The 23,661-nt window shown below is 43.6% G+C and overlaps 1 protein-coding gene and 1 non-coding gene across 3 annotated transcripts in view; both read right to left on the reverse strand.

Annotated features, from left to right (window-relative positions):
* LOC145993999 (ATP-binding cassette sub-family C member 4-like) overlaps nt 1-23,661 on the reverse strand; it is a 215,507-nt gene that overhangs the window by 8,330 nt on the left and 183,516 nt on the right. The window contains exons 21-24 of one of the 2 annotated variants that reach the window (XM_083130042.1): nt 19,141-19,268; nt 17,785-18,030; nt 15,228-15,400; nt 465-594 (exon numbers count right to left, since the gene is read on the reverse strand). In XM_083130042.1, coding sequence (XP_082986168.1) covers nt 465-594; nt 15,228-15,400; nt 17,785-18,030; nt 19,141-19,268 — 677 coding nt within the window. Of the gene's footprint in view, nt 1-464; nt 595-15,227; nt 15,401-17,780; nt 18,031-19,140; nt 19,269-23,661 lie in introns of both variants that reach the window. The other variant, XM_083130043.1, reaches the window with a different exon arrangement.
* On the reverse strand, nt 20,549-20,630 carry TRNAL-AAG (transfer RNA leucine (anticodon AAG)). Its single transcript has one exon. It is a non-coding gene; the product is annotated as a tRNA-Leu (tRNA).

A 23,661-nucleotide genomic window follows, 5' to 3' on the forward strand; every position in this document is an offset into this window, starting at 1 on the left:
GTTAAGTTGCGCAATACAGCACTATTCGAAAACTTCTGAGAATTGAATGTAAACAGTAAAAGGGGAGTGAGTTAAATTTTTTCGTTAGGTTAGGACCATAATATTGCAACTCTACAATTGCACGTAGCTGCAACACTAACATATAACGTTGACGGTCGCATCTAATACTCCAAGAGCATTTCAGATCTTTTTTACCAGATTTTTGGATTTGACCTCTCCATTAAAAAATCCTGGATACGGGCCTGCTAGGGATGTTATTTTGAGGGGTACATGTCTGTACCGAACGATATCACGAATACAGTACTTTCGTCATATACTAAGAACGTGAGGGGGTTGGTGCAAGTAGAACTGAGCCCACATAGTCTCCATATCAGTGGAGGTCACGTGATCAGCCCACGCTCGGGTTTTCTCTACTCCCCAGACACCAAAATGGAGTTTATCGAACCTTTCTTTTTGTTGCTTACCATCACCCTGCCGGCATCCATGACTAAAACCTTGTCGGAGTCCATGATGGTGTTTAGTCTGTGGGCGACTGTGAAGATGGTGCAGTCCCTGAACTTCCTTCGTATAGTCTTCTGGATCACTGCATCTGTCCTGGAGAAATAAATACAAAGGTATTACTGAGTAGAAGTTGCTGTTGGATAGGGAATGTAATCCAGGGATCTCGTATCTTTCCTTTCTGCCGTCCCGAAATCCCGGATTACAAGTGAGGACTAAAGGTGATAAACATTGTAAGTGCCAAAAGCGAAAGTGTTGGGAAATCGCATCGTTCCGCACATCAGCCCGTAAGAACGTGCACACTAGTGACCTCTTTACAAGCCCTTTGAACGACGTAGAGGGCTACCAGCCACATTTCACGTTTATCACATTATAAAGCATGTCACATTTCACAGTTTAACGTGGAAAACGGTGTTTGAATTATTGTGACACTTACAGCGTTTACCAATTTTAGTCTTCGAGTCATAGTCTTGGACAGGGGTAGAAAAAACTAAAACAAAATCAGGCACCAATCCCTTTTTCGCAGCTTTTATTTATTTATTTATTTATTTATTTTTGGCAAATAAGGTTTAAGAAAGCTATGAATCCAACTAAGATGAAACTACACATTTTGAAATGTGATCTTAAAACATTTAATTTATTAATGAATGCCAATATTGAATTAAAAGCAGTAAATTCTTGCGCCTGAGTGGCCTTCCTAAAGGAGGCTGAACTGGTAACATCATGAATAACTATGCAATACTGTGACAGTCAGATTTACCGTCATTATTATTATCATTATTATTCATGTATGTAGCGGTAAAAAGACGTGTTGATTCAAAGCGTTGAGAGTTTTAATTTGTAAGATTACATATTTGATTTTTGCCAAGCCGACGGGAGGAACGAGACATTCGCTTGTGTTAAGGGTGAGCACCTGAAGGATCACGCTATGCGTGTAAAGCTTAGGAAATTCGACCGTATTGACAAACATTTAAATATCTCGGTTTCCAACGGTCAGATTCATATGAAACTTATACCAGCGCAGCGGCATATGTGCAAGGACAGATGTGTGGAGTTTCGTCACGATCAAGTGACAATTACGGACGCCAGATCAAATCGGTTCTAATTGATCAGTTTGTGGACAGCGATTGCAATTGAGCTATGGGCGACAGCCAGGCGGAAAGCTTAATCCGTCTGAGTAAACTTCGGACACGGTCCGTCCTAGTTTGGAGACAATAGAGCGTGGTGGAATAACCTCTGCGGAAGCGTCACTTCAACGAACGCCTAGCGTCTCTTTTCAAAATCTAAATAAAACGAAGGACATGGTTTTTCGACACACAGTCTTACCGCGATCCTTGTAGTGAGAGCAGCTCCGTGCTAACTCTCCATATACAGTTTTGCCGCGATTCTTGGAACGAGAGCACCTTGGCGCTACCTTTCGTGTACAGTGGACTTTGTTGTGTTGTGCGAACACCAGTGTGTGTGATAGGCAGTAAGTCTACACGAGTGCGCCTACCTCAACCGCCGGGGGAAGTTGAAGCGAAACCGTGTTTCCGTGATTACCTTACGCCATTTATAATTTTTGAGAAACGAGGAACACCGGAAACTATGGCGGGCTAGAAGAAGAGAGATGAGGGCGTTACGTCGATTCGCCAGATGTCAGAAGAAACTACGCCGATGATGCCTATCCGCCGCCATGGAGAGAGAGAGAACGCCGAACGCCGCCCTATTGATATGCCGACGACGCCTACCATCCGCCACGTTGACGCCCCGACGATGCCGACGACGCCTACCAGCCGCGACAGAGAGACGTAGAGAGAGATGTTGACGCCCTGACGCCCCGACGACGCCTACCAGCCGCGACAGAGAGACGTAGAGAGAGATGTTGACGCCCTGACGCCCCGACGACGCCTACCAGCCGCGACAGAGAGACGTAGAGAGAGATGTTGACGCCCCGACGACGCCGACGACGCCAACAACGACCGCTCAGATGCGACGTCCGAACCGCGCCATACCACGGAGATCCACCGATCCCGAGAGGAAGAGCAGCCGGGGAACTAGGTGTTTGACCACGTTTCGCATCTCCATCGTCGCGACCAAGGAAACCTTCCGTGTGAATAATATGTGTTTTTCAATCGCCCATAACGACGCCAGGATGCACCTCGGAAGCTGAGAGTTGGTAATGTATTCATCTGTGTGATTGTCAGCACGTGACGGCCCGATTGATTTAGAGAACGCCCTTGAAATTCGTCGACATTTTGAAAACGCCCACTCAACTCGAAATTTTATATCAAACTCCCGTCGCGCTTGTCATTTGTAATCTATTCGTCTCAGGTCAATTTTTCTTATTCCTTGTGATATTTTTTTTATGATCTTAAATTCATTGTTGTTTGTGCTCCTTTGTATTTGTTTAAAGTGCGTACTATTAGAGTAAAGCGCCGCCCGCTTAATTGCATAATCTACTTGAGGTTTGTTCATTTTTATGTGTCAATGCTAGCTATGTCAGGCCGCATGTGTGACTATTTAGTAAAAGTATTTGCCTGGTAATGTGAATTGCTCGTCGCGGCGAAGTGTTTAAGTCCCGCCTGCTAGCGAGTATAGGTTTGCGTCACTCAACGGAGGTTATTTGTTATGTTTGAACCACGTGAGGTCTTGTAAAAGGAAAACGTCCGCCCACGTGAATGTAATTGCCGTTGAGACGCCTTTGTTTATACTGGTCAAGTAATGTATTGTCACCGCGCCGACTAGTTTCTTTTTAAAAACAAAAGGTGAACTTAAGTAAGGGCTGGCTAGGATTTAAGTAGCACTGGAGCAAAAAATCACAAATGACCTGATTAGACAAAAAGTAAGATAAAATTAATTGAGAATGCAATAATTAGGGCTTGTCGCCATAAAACCTGTACATGTCATGTATAATTTCTTGTGTCGATAACCCCATGAGGATTGAATCTGAGAGAGAATGTGAGAGTGCAAGTGTGGGGACCTGTAATGATTCCATTTTCGTTTGTTATGAATAGAATATACTTTTTATTTTCATGTTAATTTTGGGCTATATCATTTTCGTATGCATGTCGCTACCCGTGATTTTCAGGTAGGCAGCTAGCCGCTTCCCGGCTACAGGTAAAGAGGTGGTAATCTGAAACTGCATATGTCTTTGTGTTTATTCGATATGGCTTATCACTATGCACTGTCGGTCACCGGTTCCTACACACGAACTTAACCTGGACCGTAACGCTATTTCGCTTGTCCGAGGGAGATTTTGCCGCCTCTATCTAGGTAGTGGTTGCATTTGTTTTCCCGGGCAAGGGAGGGCGTAACACACATTTTTGGCGCCCGAACAGGGACCGGTTTTTTCTTTAAATCGAAAGCATCATCAGTGCAGGTGCATATACATTTTTGGCGCCGCGAACACAGGGACCGGTATATTTTAAATCGAAAGCACCCTCAGTGCAGAGGTATATGTCGTTTGTAAGGGCTACGTCAGGCGTATTTTGGTGTCATGTAACTGTGTTTCATTGTGAGATTTTATTGTTTTATTTTGACGTGAGGTGGTAATTGAGACATTAGGCGTTTATTTTTGTCAAGGTAGTAGGGCAGCTACTTAAGGCGTTAGGCATTTTAAAATTTTTGTTTGGCATATGGCATTAGGCGTTAAGTTGAGTTCTGGCAAAAGGGGAATCGACCGCCCTTATCTTTTTCGTTTGTGAATTGTATAAATATATTTTTTATATATATTGTGAGCGCTCACGTTTACGCTTGTCAGCGAGCATTGAGAATCGACCGAGGGTTGAATATTTGATTTCATGAGATTGCGCAACCGCCGCATCGAGAACTTAAACATGAGTGACGTAAGGGTGATTTGCGATGTCTGCAGCGAGGAGTTCCCAGAAAGTGAAAACGTCGGCACAGCTAGCCAGGTTTGTTCCCGGTGCGAGGTCCCATTAAGTCCACGTGAAGACACCAGTCTACCGAACAGCGGGGGGCGAGCCAATGAGACCGGCGCGCAACAGGTATCTCTGGGAGAAGCAGAACGGGTCAACGAAGCAGCTAGCCTCAGTGGTACCAACTCCCAACAGATCATCGAGATGCTACTGCGGATGGGAGCCTCGCTAGAATCAAAAATGGAGGCTACGCGAAGCGGAATCGAAGCCTCGCTCGAAGCCAAGATGGAGGCTACGCGAAGCGGAATCGAAGCCTCGCTCGAAGCCAAGATGGAAGCGACCCAAAGCAAGATAGAGGCCATCAGCACCCAGATGCGAGTGACGGAAGATCGCCTCCTGGAGACCATCCGTACTTCCGGTGAGGTGATAACGCAAGAACTCGTCACTCGAGTACAGGAATGCGAATCCCGTGTCGAAGCCAAGATCGCCGAATCCAACGCGCGGATCCACCGGCAAGAAAACCAGATGGCAACACTGTCCCAGAGCGTGCGCGACCAGGAGGAAGGTATGCAGCAGATGGCCCGACAATGCGTGCAGCTGGAAGCGACATGTGACCGTGGCATAGACACCCTGGGGCGACAAGTGAGAGAAATTTCGGGTCGAGCCGAAGGAAACTCCGAACGAATTGAAGACCTCGAGATGAAAGTGCGTCAACTGAGCGTGACTAGCAGCGGCACTTCACAATCGTCGCGGGAGCCCAGATTGACGTCACCACCGGCAGTCGACATCGCCACTTGTTCGAACGGGGAAAGCGACCAGCGAGCTCCAGGAACGCCCCGCCCCCTTCGAAGAGAAGACGCTGCGTCACCACGGGTGAGTCCGCGCCGCGAGCAGAGGGACCAGGATTTACAGTTAGGACAACCGTCCGCCAGGAGAGCTCTGTTTCCGCCCGAATACCGGAAGCACTTTAAAAAATTTTCGGGTGCTGACAGAATTCTTCCTTCCACGTACCTCGAGGAATTTACCTCTACCGCCCGTGAGTTAGGTCTGACAGACGAGGATAGGCTTCTGATTCTGAAAGGTTTAATGCAGGACCGGGCCAAGAACTGGATGGACAGGAACGAGGGGAACTTCAATTCATATGAAGAGTTCAAAGAAGCGTTTCTCACTTATTTCCAACGTCCCCTGCAGGTAGAGAGGATGCTAATGCAGGTGAGAAACGAACGATACGACAGGGGCGGAGGACTCACGTATGCCCAGTACTTTTGGAAACGGTACAATGAGTTCAAGTCTCTGCAGCCCCAAATGACCACGGCGGAGATAATAGCCGCTCTGGTGTACCATTTCCCACACGAGATTCGTCGTCATCTCAATGGAGCATGCGTGTTTGATGCCGACGCGATGTCCCTCACACTGGAAAATCTGTTTCAGTGCGAGGAGGAGAGGCAGAAAACCAGGGGTGAGAAGTTTAGCAAGCGGCGCCGACCGGAAGATGATTCGTCGCACCGGAATAAACACCCGCGCGTTCGTCTAGTCCAGCAGGGATGGAGAGGACAGCACCACGCTCCAGGGGCTGAAAGGAACCGCCAGCTGCAAGATCCACCTTCACCGCAACGAAGACGCCCGTTCAGAGGGAGGAGACGGCGTGGAGGTCCGACTCGTGCGTCGCCAAGGAGAAACGACGGCTTTTTTCAGAACGGCCAAGTCCGAGATGGCTTTTATCAGCGCCACGCGGATAGCAGGTCGGTCAGCCCGAAGTCAGATCGGGGAGATGCAGGACGCCGTGGAGCGAGGACGCAACGGAGCCCAGCGAGAGAAGAGACCAGACCGAATTCCAGACGCGGTTCGCCCAGGCCAGGACCGTCGGGATACCAGCATCCGGGAAACTAATAAAAGTCTCGCGTCAGGGCTCGGATGCGGGGCAGACTACACCTGATCCACCTTCGCTTGAGCCGAACCACCCGGATGTAACAAAGACCACGCCGATCAGGATTCGTGCCGCTTGGCTGGACGAGGAGATCCACGCCGACGAAGAAGCCGAGGAAAGTCACGAGGACCGCTGGCCTTCGAAATCGCCACATGTACAACTGCGAGTGGGCGATGAAATTGTGATGGGGCTCCTAGACACAGGGAGTGAGGCAAGCTTGTGCTCGGAGGCAACTTGGCGGCGCGTGACAAAGGGAGTGCGCAGGCCACAACTTCGGCACGTGCGAGACTTTAGACTCATCGATTTCTCTGGCAAAGCGAGAGAGAGGCCTCTCGGTCACACCATTCTGCAGGCAACGCTGGATGAACATCACGTTGAGGTTGAGGTTCTGGTGGTCCAGTCATTGTCCGTGGACCTGCTGCTAGGAATGGATTTCCTGAGCCGGTATGCGTCTGTGCTCAACATCGGTCGACACTTTGTAACCTTGAATAATCGCGACGAAGAGTTTAACGTCGAATTCTGGAGGTCATGCGCAGGAGAAGAGGGCGAGTTCCAGCCCGTCGTCGCTTTATGTTCGGAGGTCGACCGCGACAAAGGAGTACAGGAAAGATTGCACGCCGCAGTTGCTTCATGTGAGAATCTCTCGGCGAGTCAAAAGCAAGTTTTCGCCAATCTTTTGAGGGATAATGCCGTCGTTCTTGATGAAAGGCCAGGAAAGTGCCGGAAGTATACGCATGAAATCCGTGTTGAGGGAGAAAGTCCAGTTGTCAGTAAGCCTTACCCGATAGCGTTTACACATCGACCGGAAGTGCGTCGGCAGCTGCAGCAGATGCTGGAGTGGGGCGTAATAAGGAAATCACGCTCAGTACATTTGAATCCTCTACTCGTGGTGAAGAAATTTGACAATAGCCTCAGAATTTGCGGAGATTTTCGCGCGTTAAATACGAGGTGTAAGCTGGAACGCGTCAGAACATTAAAACTACAGGACACCCTACAACTGTTCCATGGCAAGCACGTGTTCTCAAAAATCGATATGTTATCTGGATTCTGGCAGGTTCCCTTGTGCGAACAGAGCATGCCTTATACAGCCTTCGGATTCGAGGATAACTTATATGAGTTTACCGTCGTTCCGTTCGGAATCTCCAACGGCGTGCAAGCTTTCACGAACGCCATGGCGGAAGTGCTCGGAAACGAAGTGAAAGATTTCTGTCTGTGGTATGTAGATGACATCTTGTGCTTCTCGAGAAACGTAGAGGAACATTTCGAACATCTAAACCTGATCCTCACTAAATTACGAGATGCGGGAATGACAATTAAACTCGAGAAATCGGCTTTCTTTCAACCGGAAGTGCAATTTTTGGGCCACATCATAGACGCGCAAGGCGTAAGGCAGGACCCGGTGAAGTTTGACACGATAAGGAAGCTCGAGCCCCCGACATCAAGGAAAGGAGTCCAGCGCCTTCTAGGGATATTTACGTGGCACCGGCGCTTCATACAGAACTTCAGCGAACTTGCGTCACCCCTATTTGAACTGCTGAAACAAGGAAAGGCATGGAAATGGACAGATCAGCATCAAGGAGCCCTAGATAAACTGAAGGACGCCGTCTGTGAACAGCTTCGCCTCTACCACGCTGATTTTTCTGACGTTTTTTATGTCCAGTGCGACGCTTCGATCACGGCCGTGGGTGCAGTACTGTATCAAGAAAAGGAGGGGGAGAAACGTGTGATTCAGTACGCCAGTCGTTCCCTGCGGGGGGCAGAGAGAAATTACACCGTCGGAGAACTCGAGTGCCTGGCCGTGGTGTGGGCCATTGAAACCTTTCATGTTTATCTGGCCGGAGGACACTTTATTGTGAGAACAGACCACCGGAATCTCCAATGGCTGCACCGCGCGAAAAACTGGAGTGGGAGACTAACGAGGTGGAGCAATCGCCTTCAGCGCTACTCGTTCGAGGTGGAGTATGTGAAAGGGCGAGATAATGTTGTGCCTGATGCCCTGTCAAGGTACGTTGGGGGGAAAGGATTAACAAAAGTGCACGTAAATTTGATGCAGTTCGATTCCCCGTACCTGACCACCTTCAGCCGCGGGCGGTTTATAGAAATGCAACACGAAGATGCCGAGCTCGCACAGTACTTCAGTATCCTGGAAGACCAGCAACCCGCAGATCCACGTCGCCAGCGACGCGTGAAAGAGCATTTTATCGTCGCGAACGGGATCCTGTGCAAGACGGATGTCCACAACCCGGAGCGCCTAAGGGTATATGTGCCAGCTGAAGCGAGAAAGAAAATCTTGGAGGAAGCGCATGACAAATCAGGTCACTTCGGGGGGAGGAAAATGTGGAGATACCTCGAGAGTACCTATTATTGGAAAGGGATGCGGAAAGACGCTAAGAAATGGGTGCGCGATTGCGTCATCTGTATGCAAACTAAGCCTAACCGCGTCAGAGCAGCAAAAAACCCAACATCGTTTGTGGCAGAGAAACCGCGGGAAGTGTTGTTCGCAGACTGCGTGGGACCACTCCCGAAGAGCAAGGACGGCACGAAGTACCTATTCACAGTTATGGATGGATGCAGTCGTTTCCTAGTTGCGTATCCAGTCAGGTCAACCGCGACGAGAGTGTTGCTCCGTAAGCTTACTGAAAATTACTTTGTACACCTCGGAACTCCGCGCTATATACTCACGGACCGCGGAGCTCAGTTCACAAGTAGCCTCTGGAGGGACACTTTGGAAGCATACGCAGTGAAGCCCATATGGACACCGAGCTACAGGCCGCAGGCAAACAAGGTCGAACGCATGCACTGTGAAATGAACCGCCTCTTGAGATTATTTTGCCATAAACAGCATCAGGAATGGAGCAAGCACGTCACCTCGATTGTACTCCTCCTAAACAACACAGAATCCGACACCCTTGGGTTCACACCAGCAGAGCTACAATTCGGCAGCACACCTCGGAGAGACGTAATTCGTCACTTTGGATTGAGGGAGGACAACCGCGACCCAACTGTCAAACAAAAGATCCTGATGGCCGTCGAACGGACGAGAGAAACCAGGAGGAAGGCCAATGAAAGGCAGGCAAGAGACGGCGCCGAGATTCGAACTGGAGACCTCGCATTCGTAAAAAATCACGGACTTAGCTCTCAAATTGAAGGGAAAATCAAGAAGCTTTTTTTCATGTATGATGGTCCGTACTTCTGCAAGAGCAAGCTCGCCGCCAATATTCTGGAGTTAGTGGACTGCACGTCTGGGAAGACCATAGCACCCCAGCATATAGAGAACTGCAAGAGGTGGAACTGTTCCGATGAGAAGCGCAGAGAGTGGACAGCACTGTACGAGAGTAAGAGCGACGTAAGAGTGCAAGCTGACGCGTAAATGCTCACTTCTTGTTCTTGTTTTGTGTACATACTCTTCATGTTATGTTTATATTCAGGGTGTTATTATATATGTTATGTATCTGGAAGGTCACAGTGTCCGTGCCGTTCAGAGAGTAAATTTCTATATACAGGGTGTACATGTATTTGCTTGTCAATTTTTATATACAGGGTGTTAATGTATTTGTTGGTCTATTTATATACAGGGTGTTCAAGGATTTGTAAACAAAAAAAAATTCTGTCCCTGTGTAGAGCGAATTTTTCGCGCTTACGAAATCCTTGGAAGAAGGAGAAGGGCGAGGTTGTGACAGTCAGATTTACCGTCATTATTATTATCATTATTATTCATGTATGTAGCGGTAAAAAGACGTGTTGATTCAAAGCGTTGAGAGTTTTAATTTGTAAGATTACATATTTGATTTTTGCCAAGCCGACGGGAGGAACGAGACATTCGCTTGTGTTAAGGGTGAGCACCTGAAGGATCACGCTATGCGTGTAAAGCTTAGGAAATTCGACCGTATTGACAAACATTTAAATATCTCGGTTTCCAACGGTCAGATTCATATGAAACTTATACCAGCGCAGCGGCATATGTGCAAGGACAGATGTGTGGAGTTTCGTCACGATCAAGTGACAATTACGGACGCCAGATCAAATCGGTTCTAATTGATCAGTTTGTGGACAGCGATTGCAATTGAGCTATGGGCGACAGCCAGGCGGAAAGCTTAATCCGTCTGAGTAAACTTCGGACACGGTCCGTCCTAGTTTGGAGACAATAGAGCGTGGTGGAATAACCTCTGCGGAAGCGTCACTTCAACGAACGCCTAGCGTCTCTTTTCAAAATCTAAATAAAACGAAGGACATGGTTTTTCGACACACAGTCTTACCGCGATCCTTGTAGTGAGAGCAGCTCCGTGCTAACTCTCCATATACAGTTTTGCCGCGATTCTTGGAACGAGAGCACCTTGGCGCTACCTTTCGTGTACAGTGGACTTTGTTGTGTTGTGCGAACACCAGTGTGTGTGATAGGCAGTAAGTCTACACGAGTGCGCCTACCTCAACCGCCGGGGGAAGTTGAAGCGAAACCGTGTTTCCGTGATTACCTTACGCCATTTATAATTTTTGAGAAACGAGGAACACCGGAAACTATGGCGGGCTAGAAGAAGAGAGATGAGGGCGTTACGTCGATTCGCCAGATGTCAGAAGAAACTACGCCGATGATGCCTATCCGCCGCCATGGAGAGAGAGAGAACGCCGAACGCCGCCCTATTGATATGCCGACGACGCCTACCATCCGCCACGTTGACGCCCCGACGATGCCGACGACGCCTACCAGCCGCGACAGAGAGACGTAGAGAGAGATGTTGACGCCCTGACGCCCCGACGACGCCTACCAGCCGCGACAGAGAGACGTAGAGAGAGATGTTGACGCCCTGACGCCCCGACGACGCCTACCAGCCGCGACAGAGAGACGTAGAGAGAGATGTTGACGCCCCGACGACGCCGACGACGCCAACAACGACCGCTCAGATGCGACGTCCGAACCGCGCCATACCACGGAGATCCACCGATCCCGAGAGGAAGAGCAGCCGGGGAACTAGGTGTTTGACCACGTTTCGCATCTCCATCGTCGCGACCAAGGAAACCTTCCGTGTGAATAATATGTGTTTTTCAATCGCCCATAACGACGCCAGGATGCACCTCGGAAGCTGAGAGTTGGTAATGTATTCATCTGTGTGATTGTCAGCACGTGACGGCCCGATTGATTTAGAGAACGCCCTTGAAATTCGTCGACATTTTGAAAACGCCCACTCAACTCGAAATTTTATATCAAACTCCCGTCGCGCTTGTCATTTGTAATCTATTCGTCTCAGGTCAATTTTTCTTATTCCTTGTGATATTTTTTTTATGATCTTAAATTCATTGTTGTTTGTGCTCCTTTGTATTTGTTTAAAGTGCGTACTATTAGAGTAAAGCGCCGCCCGCTTAATTGCATAATCTACTTGAGGTTTGTTCATTTTTATGTGTCAATGCTAGCTATGTCAGGCCGCATGTGTGACTATTTAGTAAAAGTATTTGCCTGGTAATGTGAATTGCTCGTCGCGGCGAAGTGTTTAAGTCCCGCCTGCTAGCGAGTATAGGTTTGCGTCACTCAACGGAGGTTATTTGTTATGTTTGAACCACGTGAGGTCTTGTAAAAGGAAAACGTCCGCCCACGTGAATGTAATTGCCGTTGAGACGCCTTTGTTTATACTGGTCAAGTAATGTATTGTCACCGCGCCGACTAGTTTCTTTTTAAAAACAAAAGGTGAACTTAAGTAAGGGCTGGCTAGGATTTAAGTAGCACTGGAGCAAAAAATCACAAATGACCTGATTAGACAAAAAGTAAGATAAAATTAATTGAGAATGCAATAATTAGGGCTTGTCGCCATAAAACCTGTACATGTCATGTATAATTTCTTGTGTCGATAACCCCATGAGGATTGAATCTGAGAGAGAATGTGAGAGTGCAAGTGTGGGGACCTGTAATGATTCCATTTTCGTTTGTTATGAATAGAATATACTTTTTATTTTCATGTTAATTTTGGGCTATATCATTTTCGTATGCATGTCGCTACCCGTGATTTTCAGGTAGGCAGCTAGCCGCTTCCCGGCTACAGGTAAAGAGGTGGTAATCTGAAACTGCATATGTCTTTGTGTTTATTCGATATGGCTTATCACTATGCACTGTCGGTCACCGGTTCCTACACACGAACTTAACCTGGACCGTAACGCTATTTCGCTTGTCCGAGGGAGATTTTGCCGCCTCTATCTAGGTAGTGGTTGCATTTGTTTTCCCGGGCAAGGGAGGGCGTAACACACAATACATTCTAATATATGGAGGTGATAAACAGCCTCTACCTAAAGGAGGCTGAACTGGTAACATCATGAATAACCATGCAATACATTCTAATATATGGCCGACTACCATATCGCCACATATTTTAAAATTTGTCTAGCAACAGTGAAAAAAATTATATTGGCATGCTTTCTATTTTGATTTAATGACACACGTGGTACAGAAAAACACAACCATTAAGAACACACACACTGTACTCGTTATATGATAAAAAGGCAATGGAAATTTCTAAGTGAACTCGCAATATTTTTTAGCACTGAATTTAAAAATTCAGGCGCTAGGTGGAAGTTTTCACGTGCCTTGTATTTTTCTACCCCTGGTCTCGGATATTAGAGATTATTTGCATTACGCACTACACCTCCTACCATAAGCTACATTTCTCTTTCTGGTTTTACACTCTTCAATAATGTGAATTTCATCTTTTTCTCTGTTCTCGCCAAAAATACGCTTATTACTATACTACCATGGAGGTAAGAAATGGAGGAGTAAGCACTTCACGCTGCTTCTCAAGCCGGGTCACGTGACAGAACCGGAGAAGTCAGACCAAAACATTCGAAGACGCCGTAAGAAGGCATGTAAATTTGTGTACTTTTGAATAAGATTTAGGAAGTAATGGTGCCTGCTCAACACATGGCTGTACTAACAGAAGCGACAGGAAACCTAAAGGAATAATATTCCATAAGCAAATAAAGCTAGTCATAATTTGTTTTGTAGTATTTAAGTGTAAAGTAGACCTCGAGTTTGCGTTTGAAGTTGGAGCCTACTTCCATGCTTGCTTGCGTTTTCGTGGCTCACACCGCCTATCCTTTGCGGTTTCTAGCCATCGGGACTTTACTTCCATGCTCCTTCCAGCCCGTGTGCGCGTGCAGCAGCCGATGCGATGTTCTTCTGTCTGCGAAGTCATTGGTTAAAGTACATGCGGCCATCTTACGCAGACAAGCTCCGCCCATTGGCTTCAAAACGAACGCAAGGAGTGATACGAGACTGCAGGCACCTGACTACTACAGTGAAATTAACCTTGCTAATACAGGGTTGCAATGCCCTCCTATGCACGCTCTAAGTAATCTACATCGATTTCCGAAAAATGGGTAGTTATTACAATTATTTTCATTCGCCAGTTATTGTTTACTTACAGGCACGTGTCTAGAAATATATTTCGGGAAGGGGGGGGGGGGTTCTCAACCAGGTGTCTCAGAAATAATATTAATGTTTAAAACAATAATTTAATTTAATTTATAGACCTATTCATAACATGTAAATGAATTAATATTGTATTGTTATAGTTACATGAATAGGTAAAAAGACTGTATAAGAATAGAGATATAACAGCATATATTCATTATTTAGTTTACATGTAGTTAAGATCGGGTATACAAACAACTGTCCTGGAAAGAAAATTAATGTCAAACAATAAAAATCTGAACACTTATAGAATAACAAAAATGAAATGATATGACATAGTAAAGCAAAAAGAAATATGACAGAAAGAAGGAGAATAAAGGGAGTCTGAAAAGTCACGCAACCGAGACTTTGACATACGTAACTTTTGTACAAAAGACGATAGAAACATGAAACTTATACAGTATTAACTTTGTCCGTGTCAATATTTTTTAAAAATTAAAGAAGAAAATCATGCTCAGTATGCGGAGAAAGTTACTAAGGTGTAAAAGAGATATTGTAGGAAGCAAATAAAAACATGGACAAAAGGCTGATGTGGAGTCGCTTGCAAAATTTTTCGATGTGGTCGATGTTCTGTGTGGGTATTTATCTAATTTATAAAAGAGCGATAAATTTTTACGCATTTTATTCATTACAGACGATTTTATGGGGTTAATAATGGCATATTCATAAGAAAGTATGTTTTTTTCGAGATTGCGAGCTGTATTAGCAACAATGGTCTTGTCAAAGTGCATTACCAGTTGTGCTTGACATCTGGCTATGTTATTCAATAAAATACCAAGATGAAAGAAAAGAGTTGAAATTTATCGTATAAAATAATTACCTACCTAACCTACACTTCTTTAGATCGATAAATTGCAAATCTTTTCTTTCATCTTGGCATTTATTGAATACCATAGCCAGATGTCAAGCACAACTGGTACTGCACTTTGACAAGACCATTGTTGCCAGTACATCTTGCAATCTCGAAAAATACATACTTTCTTATGAATATGCCATTATTAACCCCATAAAATCGTCTGTAATGAATAAAATGCGTAAAGATTAATCGTTCTTTTATCAATTCCATAAATATTCACAGAGACCATCGATACACATCAAAATGTTTTTCAAGAGACTTCACAGATGTCTTATATTCATTTTACTTCGTACAGAAACTTTTTTACACCTTAGCAACTTTTCTCGCATACTGAACGTTCATTAGAGCGTGATTTTCTTGTTTAAAGTATAAAAAATATCCACACAGACAAAGGTAATGCCCTATAAGTTTCATGTCTCTATCGCTTTTGGTACAAAAGTTACGCGCGTTCAAATTCTCGGTTCCGTAACTTTTCGAACACCCTATAAGAAGCAAAGCCTAAAGAAAAATGAGCAACATTAGAGGGTCAAAGGTAAACAATTGAGATGTGAGTAGAAAGAAAGGAAGGAGATAATAGAATACTGGATAGAACATGCTAATATGGAAATAGCAAAAAGTGAACCTTATTTCACTTACATGTGATCCATATTGGCTGTCGCCTCGTCAAGAATTAATACTTTGTTTTCCTTCAAGATGGCTCTGGCGAGACACACGAGCTGCCTGTGGCCTACACTGAAGTTGCCGCCTCCTTCGGACACAGGCGCATTCAGGCCTTTCGCCATTTTAGAAACCATCTGCTGCAACTCTACCTACCGAGGAAATATTGCAACTTTAAAAAAATGCACATAAAATTCAATTGATCCTCGTACATAGGTATGGGAAAAAGTCAAATTATATTCGTATACAGTGTGTATTATGATTATGGAAATTATTTTAAGGTGCAAAATTATGGTCGGGAAAGGGAAAAAAAGGTACTGAAAATGTTATCGAAAAGGTGCTGATAAAATGCCTTTATTTAATGCTATCTGCGCCTTTTGTATATAATGCGCGCGGACCGCAGAGAGAACTCTGATTCTGCCGAATAGGTTTTGTTGAAGTTTGTGTTTTCTCTCGCGGGTTTTGCTACATTATCTTGGGAACTATTTGGGCTGCAATGATTATATTATACCATTTCATAGTTCTCGTTCTGCTCTACAAAATGAGACCATAGGGTTTTATGTAGCTGCTCAAGAAAAGTGAAAATCTTTTATTTTTCTGTCCAATGTTTTAACAAAAGATGAAAGAAAGGATGGAAAAAGGTACTGAAGCATCAAAGAGGGGTAAAAATGTGATAAATGTGCTAATCTCACAAAAAGGTGCAACAAAGTGTGTTCATTTTACTTGATTTCATGTTCTAAAATACATATCTCAAACGATTGTTGTGAAAACAGCAATGGTTTTGGAAAGGTGCTGCACCTTAAAATCCATTCCCTAATTATGATTAACATTTATAAGGTAATTACCAGAAAAATATACTGCTGGACAAAAAAAACCGGACACCTTAATATTTCTCATCTGAATTGCGATTACTTGTGAATTACGCTCTCAGTTAAGTATTGAATCATTGAACATTTATTATTTAACATTTTCCATACTTATTCCGATTTATTATTTGTTTATTTACTCGTATTCACTTATTTGGAACACCTAGTAGGCTCAAAATCAATTTCATGCAATTTTGTTTTAATTTATTGATTTTCAATTTCTGTTGATGTTATTTTGTTTAATGTATAAAGAGCCATGAATTTTGGTTCATAGTAATCATAGTAACAGATATTATTGACATTGTAATTGCTGGCGTTTTTCTTGCAAGTGTATTGTAAGTTTGCTAGCTTGAAAATGAGACGTGAAGAGGTAGTAAAAGCAGTAGCTCTTCGTGATGATGGTCGTAGTGTGCGCTATATTGCTAGGGCGCTAAATAACGTCTCAGACGGTATGATGCAACTGGTTCCTATGGTAGAAGACCGGTTCTGGAAGATAGTTTAATGCGTATCATAGTCTTAAGAGACCGTCGTAGTACGACTTCAAATATTGTGGCACAGCGTTTGAGAAATGTTCATAGAGCTGTGGTTTCTTCACGAACAGTTCGTAGAAGGCTGAATGAAGGTGGTTTATCATCTCGGAGGCCGGCTACAGGTTCCAGGTTGTTAGCACGTCACCGAAAGCGAAGACTGGAATTTGCTACACAACACTTACATTGGAATGTGGAGCAGTGGGAAAAGGTTATATTCTCCGATGAGTCAAAATTCAACCTTCGTTCATCAGATTGAAGTGGACATAAATGTATAGAAGACCTAATGAGCGTTATGCACAATGTTGTTTCGTTGAAATAACACCCTTTCGAAGGCGGCGGTGTCAAGGTCTGGGGAAGTATCTCTTTACAAGGACGTACAGAGTTGGTTCTTGTAGAGAATGGGGCAATGACAGCTCGCATGTATATTACAGAATGTTTGGAAGATCATGTAGTACCATATGCACCATTCATAGGCCCGAACTTTGTTTGTATGCATGGCAATGCGCGTCCTCACATTGCGAATATTGTCACGTAGTACCTGGACGAAGTTGGGATTACGCGATTAGAATGGCCACCACAAAGTCCGGACCTAAATCCGATAGAGCATGTCTGGGATCAACTGAAATGACATATCAGAAACCGCGCAATAGTTCCAGAAACAATTGAAGAGCTAAGACGTGCTATTCACGAAGAATGGGAGTAATTGGACCAAGAAGTGATTGCCAACCTTATTCAAGTTTTCCACGGCGGTTACAAGCTGTAATTGATGCTCGGGGAGGTAACACCCGCTACTAGACAGCTTATAAACCGCACCAGTAGCTACCAGTTAACAATATTAAAAAAACAATATTGCTAAGATTATTTTTTTGTAGTTTTCTGTAACTTTCGTTTTTGTTCTAATTTAACTTATTAACAATAAATTTTAATTTGTTTTCTGTTGAATATATTCAGGTTCTCTTATTTCCAATAATTTCTGTAACATTTACTTAGCCTTCAAATCAGAGTTTATGCGTTATCACAAAAAATGCATGTGTCCGTTTTTTTCTTGTCCAGCAGTGTACTTTAAAATTAAAAATAAAAGAGTGTCACACATTTCGACGCAGGTTCTTTTCCTTGCGGTGCCACTATACAATAACTCACCTCTTCGAGAGCCCTCCATATCTTGTAGTCCGTGTATTCACTGAAAGGGTCCAGATTCTTCCTGAGGGTCCCGTAGAACAGAACAGGGTCCTGGGGGATTATGGATATCTTCCTGCGTAGGTCTGTCAGGCCAAGGGACTGTATATCCATATCATCTATGGTGATAACACCTGTCGGTTCGGACATCCTGAACAGTGCCACAATGAGCGACGACTTCCCTGCCCCCGTGCGACCCACAACTCCCACCTGGAAAAAAATATACGTATTCCTGTACAGGGTGTATATAAAGTCTTCTAACGCGTACCATACTTTCACACTATAATCAGTGAAATCCATATTGCCAAGCACTAAACGCGATAAAGAATCCAGAATAATATATGTTAAAATTATAAATAATAAAAGGTTGTTTCAAAAGTTATGCAACTATTATTAAAACATTTAACATGAAAACAATAAGATATCTTTACCCCTGACATATTTTATTATAAATCACCATAAATGGAAACATTTTTAACACTTTACGTCACGAAGCAAGTTTATAAATTAATTACATATAAATATACATATAGTAGTCGTCAAGCCACCCCCTAAATCCAGATCATAATACCTTAATTATTGATAATACATTCGCAAAAATCCCAGAGAATTTGTCTTGCAATGTCTGCCTGTAGATATACATGATTGTTTGAAGTAGCTTCTTTATTTCAACTGAAACATCAAAGATTGTTTGAAGTAGCTTCTTTATTTCAACTGAGACATCAAAGATTGTTTGAAGTAGCTTCTTTATTTCAACTGAAACATCAAAGATTGCTTGAAGTGGCTTCTTTATTTCAACTAAAACATGAAAGATTGTTCGAAGTAGCTTATTTTTTTTCAACTGACACGTCAAAGATTGTTTGAAGTAGCTTCTTTTTTCAACTGAAACATCTAACATTGTTTGAAGTAGCTTCTTTATTTCAACTGAAACATCAAAGATGGTTTGAAGTAGCTTTTTTATTTCAACTTACACATCAAAGATTGTTTGAAGTAGCTTCTTTATTTCAACTGAAACGTCAAAGATTGTTTGAAGTAGCTTCTTTATTTCAACTGACACATCGAAGATGGTTTGAAGTAGCTTCTTTATTTCAACTGACACATCAAAGATGGTTTGAAGTAGCTTCTTTATTTCAACTGAAACATCAAAGATTGTTTGAAGTAGCTTTTTATTTCAACTGTAACATCAAAGATTGTTTCAAGTAGCTTCTTTATTTTAACTGAAACATCAAAGAGGCCATTTCTAAGTGTTAACCTAAATACAGGAATATACAAATTTAACCTAGAATTAGAATTAGTGGTAGTTGTTGGTTTTTCGTTTACCTTTTCTCCTGGCTTCACAGTGAAGCTAACATCCTTGAGTACTGGCGACTCGCATCCTGTGTACGTCAGTGTGACGTGGTCGAATTTCACTTCACCTCTACGTGGCCAATATTCTCGGGGTTGTTTGTCTGCGAAAAAATTGAAAAGGTCCATTGTAACTGTCAATCTGTAAGGACTGGTTGCATAAACTCAGCACAAGATTTAGTTTTTCAAGGGTTCGTAGCGTCGAATCGAAGCTTCAAAAAGAAATTTGATCAAGGAAGGTTGATTTTCTCAATGCCATGTATACGCTGTGAAAATTTGTGCGGTGACACGTTGTCCATATTCGGAAAGCAAGACAAGACAGAGAACAACACAGTTCCACCACGTCTACTAGAATTTGAAGTAACTTAAACCCCAGGAAATCTAAGTTCCTTAGATTGTTAGTTTCGGAAATATCGCGAAGTCACGTGAAGCCAATTGTTGCCTTTCCTAGGCAGAGAAAGGAGCTAGTTCAGGATGCATTGAATTTTATTGTTTCTACAGGATTCCATACATGGAATACTTACAGTATCTTAGTCTTTTTGCGTGTATTATTATACGCCCCTTTGTTGTCTCTTTTAGCTAATTGCTACGATGAAGATGAGTGATAAATACTAAACTCCATGGCGCAACAGCCCTCAAAGGTCTAGGGTCTGCCGAGCGGCTTTTTCATTGGGTGACGCATGGTCAGCGCTTCATGTCCCTTCGCAGCTCTTTTCTGGCTTTCGAGAACCGAGTCCGTTGCATCTTCTTTTCACGCACTCCCCAATTGTCCTCACGACTCTGGGCCAACGCCAAAATTTTGGGGGTTCCCACCGGAATCAAACCCGAGACCACTCGCACCAGAGGCGATAGTGTTAACCATTTGGTTACTTGCTACATCTGAGGATGAGTGATGATTATGATGATTGAGGAAGCGACGCTCACGAAGAAAAACTCATGCCATGACTTGAAACCGGGAACTTCTGTGGAGAGATCTAATGTCGACTACTGAACGGGTTCACCCACAGAGAGTGTTGAGTTGTATGAAAAAAAATTGGCAGCGGTGGGATTCGAACCCACGCCTCCGAAGAGACTGGTGCCTTAAACCAGCGCCTTAGACCACTTTTTTTATTAAAAGGAATACCCCTACGCGGTGGTATACCCCGTCATTCACACTTTTTCAATTTTTACAGTATTCTCAGTTGATCACTTTTGGACAAACACAAATACCCATGCCTTACCCGGGACTCGAACCCCAAAACCCTGACGTTGTAGCGTGCTATGCTAACCACTCCGCCACGGAGGTCGACTCTCGGCCACGCTACCACATGCTGTAACTCTTTACCCTACCAGTATGTATATTCCATCTTGGACGTCTATTAGTATAAAGAATGAAAAAAGTGTTTGGCAGCGGTGGGATTCGAACCCACGCCTCCGAAGAGACTGGTGCCTTAAACCAGCGCCTTAGACCGCTCGGCCACGCTACCACATACCATCTGACATTTTTATATGTTTTATACGTTGTGAATACTACTTGACCGATGAAATTATATTTCATTGGCACAAGGAGCTTTCTAATTTGTTCCAACTGGTCCAGCATCCTTGGTAGCTTGAACAACTGTGGTGATTTATTGCGATTTCATCATGCTACAAATTCAATTTACACATGGTTCGATTTCGATTTACGTCTGTTAACACATACTGCGGAGTTTTAGCGGTTACTTAAGATTCTGTTCAATAATGCTTTCGTGGTTAGGTTAGGTGGTCAGGTTTGGTTCTCTTAGCATTAAAATAAAGTCCCTAAATACATTATACTAAGTTTCCGATTTACTTCTATATTCATTCCCACTATTCTACGATACTTACTGTCACTTGTCAACAGAAATTACCTTGGTCATAGTAAGCGCACATGGTTGCGTAAGGTAATTTTTAACTTTATTTCTTCAAGATAAATAACTTTTCTTTTTCGAATCCAAACAGTGTCCATTACTTTAAGGAAGGTTCAAATTTCGTGCGTCAGTGATTTCCAAAATTAGTCTTTCTGCTAGGAGAATTTGAAAAAAATCATAATACAATCGGAACCGTTACCAGTGAATACGTGCAAATGTGAAATTTTCGCGATTATTTCTATCCGAGTTTAATATCCTTTGGAATACAATCTCATTAGATCCCGTTTCGGCCAAACTTTTACGATAGATTACATGACAGAAAAATGTTAGGACCAACACTGGCGCCACACTACTCTGACTTGCACGGCCGTGTTTCACCGGCCACCGATTCCAACCAAATCATTCTTATATTTTTTAGCTGAAATCGTCGTGCGCACTTTATACCTGACTTCTTGCGTTGTCTTGGGTAACATGGGGGAACCCCTTGAGAATTCATACTTTCAGAGGTATGCGCTTTGTTACCTGGTGCCTTTAAGTATACTAAACAGGGCGTCAGTTGCTCAGATTTTACCGAATCCCCCATTTATTTTATTTTATTTTTTAATTTTATTAATGTTATTACAAATGTTACAATAAGTATAAAAATAATTCGGTTATATATTTCAGTACCAAGACTTAATCTGGTAGCCAGTCTATTACAAATTTTGAATGGCTTAGATTCGCCATTTTGTATCTATGTTAATATTTGTTAGTATGTGATTGTCATATATTTATTATTAAATCTCATGATTAGGTTTCTATGTCTTGTGGTTTAGGCATGTGTTGTAAATTATTTATAACACTCAGTGCCTGCGATTAGGGGGGACGGGGGGGGGGCAGTTGCCTTTCCACTTTTGCCCTCCCTCACATTATGCTAAACCTTATCTACCAAGGGAAAGTTAACTGTCCTTGCCACCCCCAATTTTGACACCTTGCTCTCCCCAATTTTTGATCCCAATCGCCGCCACTGAAAATATTGGAAGGAAAGAATCTAATTGTACTTGATGCTATTTAATTCGTATTAGATGGGTATAAAGAAGTGTATTAAATATGTAAATTATAAATGTATATTGATATAAGTTTTTATACATGCGTATACATACTCTAGGGTGACAGAATAAAATAGACACCCATGATATGGAACACCAACATTTATTGGCAAAGCAAATACACAGGCGGTTGCTGTGAATGTGGAATCTTAAAACTTGGTTTGTCCGTCTTTGCGAGCCACCAACGCCTGTAACCGACATGGCATGGTTTCAATCAAACCGTCAATGGCGCCTTGTGGCACACGTCCCCATTCCTCCGATACATGTTCCATCACCTCATGTTTGTTGCAGGGCTTCTGGGACCTCTTGTCCATGTTTTGTTGCATAAGGTGCCACACGTTCTCAGTTGGATTCAAATCTGGCGATTTGCCAGGCCAAGGCAAGATACGGATCCCTTGCTGACGTTTCCAAAAAGCTGTTTTTTTGGGCTCTGTGGCACGGGGCCCCGTCGTCCATAAAAACATACCGGATTTTATCCAGAATGTTGTGGAACACTGGAAGCTGTTCATCATGCAAGATGGCAGTGTATTTTGCTGCATTGTTATGCCCATCACAAAATATGAGTGGCGAACGTCCACCATGCCAAATTGCCCCCCACACCATCACACTGATACCGCCATATTTCATCCTCTGCTTGACAAATCTGTCATCCAGGTGGCTCGAGGCACGCCTCCACACCCAAAAACTCCCGCTATCACTGAATTGGCAATACCGGCTTTCATCATAGAAGATGACAGTTCGCCAAAAGTTGTCACCGTGCGATGTCATGTCCTTTGCCCACTTGCAACGTCTGTTTTTTGGAATTTTGTGAGCAGTGGTTTCTTTTTTGCCACTCGTTTATAAAGCCCTTTCCTATGGAGATAACGCTGAATTGTTCTTTTTCAAAGTTGTGCCCCTTGCGCGACGTCCGCCACACTGATCCCTGGATTTCTGAGGACGTGTCTCACTATCGTTGTTCTGACACGGACCGATGGCCCTGGTCGATCGGTTTGTGACATACACTTGTCTTCCTGTCCTTTTTAAATTGTACAATCACCCTGTCACTGTTGCCAATGGTATGGCCAAAGACGTACTAATCTCTCGTTGAGGTGCGCCACGGTCCCATTGCCCAATGCTGCGCCCTCGTGTAAAGTCGCTAATATCCTTGGCGCCTGTCACACGTGGCATGGGGTTGACAGTCTCAATTCCTTCCTTCCTGATGTTTGTTCGAATTTGGAATGGAAAACATCATCAGCTAGAAGCACCATTGTGGTGACGATGCTGTGTCAGCAGGTGTCTATTTTATTCTGTCACCCTAGTGTACACTTCGCAACATCTTATTTGACCGCCCTGAAAAATTTCAAAGGCCGGAATTCGTAAATTTGGCAGCATAGCGCTTCAGAGCCAACTAAGAGTAGCCAACTTTGCAACATTTCCTCTTCCTGAATGAAAACGCTCGTGATGTTTTTTTTTTTTTCATTCTTTCACATTTCATAAAGTAAAGATACCCTAAAGCAGTAATAAAATATATGAGTAGACAAAAAAATGTTAAGTAGAAATAC

Source organism: Lepisma saccharinum, chromosome 10 (assembly GCF_977018435.1).
Source record: "Lepisma saccharinum chromosome 10, izLepSacc3.1, whole genome shotgun sequence".
Taxonomy (NCBI): domain Eukaryota; kingdom Metazoa; phylum Arthropoda; class Insecta; order Zygentoma; family Lepismatidae; genus Lepisma; species Lepisma saccharinum.